The following is a 3263-nucleotide window of genomic DNA, read 5'->3' on the forward strand; positions in this document are numbered from 1 at the left end:
ATGCAAATGAGAGATTTGTCAAGAGAGCATAATCCAAAGCCGAAGGGCACACTCCCAAGTGACACAATTGCAAACCCTAAAGGAAATGGGAGTGGTCCAACTTCTCATTGCATGGCAATCACCACGCGAAGCGGGAAGGTACTTCAAGGAGAAAACGAACAAATTGTTGGAGTAGATGATCTTGAGCAAGAGGTTGAAGCACAAGTTGAAGTGCCGATTGTTATTGAAGTTGAAAAGCTCCCAAAAGGAGTAAAAGTCCAAGAAGAAAATCATGAAAAGGTAAAGATGAAAGAGGCACCAAAAGCTCTAGCAAAAATTCTTAGACCTTCCCCTCCGTTCCCTCAAAGACTTGCTAGGAGGGTTGATGATAGGAAATTCGAGAAATTTTATGACATTCTCAAGCAATTGTCGGTGAACATACCATTTGTGGAAGCTTTTCAAGAGATGCCGGGTTTTTCTAAATACTTAAAGGACTTGATAACCAAGAAAAGAACCACCAAGAATGAAGTAGTGAATGTTACTCACCGGGTTAGCTCCATTATTGCAACAACCACCGTTGAAAAGAAAGAAGACCCGAGAGCATTCACCATTCCATGCACTATTGGCTTGCAAGATCTTTCAAGGGCTCTTTGTGACAATGGGGCTATCATTAACTTGATGCCTCTTGCCATTTACAAGCAAGCGGGGTTAAGCATGCCGAGACCTACAAGCATGAGATTACAAATGGCCGATCGTTCAATCAAAAGACCAGTGGGAATTATTGATGATGTCCTAGTGAAAGTGGGAAAGTTCCTCCTTCCGGCCGATTTTGTGATCCTTGACTGTGCCATTGACAAAGAAATCCCTATCATCTTGGGGAGGCCATTCCTTGCTACCGGAAGAGCATTTATGGATTCGAAACGAAATGAAATCAAGTTTCGAGTTAATGATGAAGAGGTCACCTTCCAAGCAAGTAAGGGTATGAAGTTGCCACATACATATGAAGGCATATCAGTCATTGATGTTGTTGATGAGGTAGAGGACGCAAGTGAAATGAGGATGGAAGAAGAATGCCTAGGTGAGACTTTGGCGACAATATTGGTAAATTTCGATGGTGAAAACATGGAGGGGTACATGGAATCGATGAATGCATTAGAAAGACGTGGGTCTTACACTTACGCACCAAAGAAGATTTCTCTTGACTTAGAGAATAGAGCCACTCCCCCATCAAAGCCTTCAATTATTGAGCCACCACAACTTGAACTCAAGCCACTTCTACCACACTTAAGGTATAAATTTCTTGGCTCTAATGATACTTTACCGGTAATCGTTTCTTCCTTATTGAATGAGGTGCAGGTAGATCATTTATTAAATGTTCTACGGGAACATCAACAAGCCATTGGGTGGACAATAGCGGACATCCGAGGGATTCCCGTCGGAATCTGTGAGCACAAAATACAATTAGAGCAAGGAAGCAAACCTAGTGTGGAGCACCAAAGAAGATTAAACCCTTCCATGCAGGAGGTGGTGAAGAAGGAAATCATCAAGTGGTTAGATGCCGGGGTAGTCTATCCCATTGCCGATAGTTCTTGGGTGAGCCCGGTGCAATGTGTGCCAAAGAAAGGAGGCATGACCGTTATCCAAAATGAGAAAAACGAGCTCATCCCAACAAGGACTGTGACCGGATGGAGAGTTTGCATGGACTTCCGGAAGCTCAACAGTGACACTTGCAAAGACCATTTCCCTATGCCTTTTATTGATCAAATGCTTGATCGGCTAGCGGGAAGGTCATTTTATTGCTTTTTGGATGGATACTCCGGCTATAACCAAATCAACATTGCATTGGAAGATCAGGAGAAGACAACATTCACATGCCCATATGGGACTTTTGCTTTTAGCCGGATGCCATTTGGCTATGCAACGCTCCGGCTACCTTCCAACGGTGCATGATGTCAATTTTCTCGGACATGGTGGAAGATTTCCTAGAAGTGTTTATGGATGACTTCTCTGTAATGGGTGACTCCTTTGAGCATTGTCTTGACAACCTTAGACAAGTGCTCAAAAGATGTGAAGAAATAAACCTTGTACTAAATTGAGAAAAGTGCCACTTCATGGTGGATGAGGGCATTGTTTTGGGCCACAAAATTTACAAACAAGGCATAGAGGTTGACCGCGCAAAGATTGAAATCATTTCTAAGCTTCCTCCACCCATTTCAGTAAAGTGTGTCCGAAGGATTTTGGGGCACGCCGGCTTCTATAGGCGTTTTATCAAGGAATTCTCAAAAATTGCAAACCCCATGTGCAAGCTCCTTGAAAAAGATGCTACATTCGTATTTGATGAAAGTGTCTCAAAGCATTTGAGGAGTTGAAAGAAAAGCTCACCACGGCACCTATTATTGTCACACCGAATTGGTCTCTTCCATTTGAACTCATGTGTGATGCCAGTGGTGTAGCCATTGGGGTGGTTCTTGGTCACGGCATAACAAAATCCTTCATCCTGTCTACTATGCAAGCAAGACTCTCAATGGTGCTCAGATGAATTATACTGTGAAACATTTCGGGCCTATTTGTTTGGATCCAAGGTGATAGTCTACACTGATCATGCTGCTCTTTGCTATCTTATGGCGAAGAAGGATGCCAAGCCAAGATTGATTCGATGGGTCCTTTTGTTGCAAGAGTTTGACTTTGAAGTCAAGGATCGAAGAGGGACAGAAAACCAAGTTGCAGATCACTTATCTAGGCTTGAAGAAGCAGGGAGGCCAAAAGAGGACTTTGACATCAATGATTCTTTTCCATATGAGAAGATATTGGCATTGTCTGACACATTTGCTCCTTGGTATGCCGATATTGCTAACTATCTGGTTAGCAACCTTGTCCCCGATGGATTGGAAACATATCAAAAGAAAACATTCTTGCGGGAGTGTAGGCAATACTATTGGGAGGAGCCCTTCTTGTTTCGTATTTGTGCCGACAACATCATTCGGCGATGTGTTCCGGAAGATGAAGTAATGCCAATTCTCAAAGCATGCCATGACTCCCCGGTTGGGGGTCATCATGGAGGAAATCAGACGGCCGCGAAAGTGCTTGAATGTGGCTATTATTGGCCATCTATCTACCATGACGTGAATCAAATAGTTAAGGCTTGTGAGCAATGTCAAAAGCAAGGATCAATCTCTAAAAGGCATGAGATGCCTATGAAGTTTGTAATGGAAGTCGAGATCTTTGATGTGTGGGGGATTGATTTCATGGGTCCCTTTGTGAGTTCTTATGGCATGAAATATATC

At 43.1% G+C, this 3263-nt stretch overlaps 1 protein-coding gene across 1 annotated transcript; it reads left to right on the forward strand.

Moving 5' to 3' along the window:
- Window positions 1-1929, forward strand: LOC104118510 (uncharacterized). Its single transcript, XM_070198439.1, has one exon. The coding sequence runs from the start codon at window positions 1-3 to the stop codon at window positions 1927-1929; it is 1929 nt and encodes a 642-aa protein (XP_070054540.1).
- Window positions 1930-3263: the final 1334 nt, after the last annotated feature.

This window comes from Nicotiana tomentosiformis, chromosome 3, assembly GCF_000390325.3.
Source record: "Nicotiana tomentosiformis chromosome 3, ASM39032v3, whole genome shotgun sequence".
Lineage (NCBI taxonomy): Eukaryota > Viridiplantae > Streptophyta > Magnoliopsida > Solanales > Solanaceae > Nicotiana > Nicotiana tomentosiformis.

Coding starts and splice junctions, on each gene's coding strand:
- LOC104118510 (XM_070198439.1), top strand. CDS start 1: ATGCAAATGAGAGATTTGTCAAGAGAGCATAATCCAAAGCCGAAGGGC.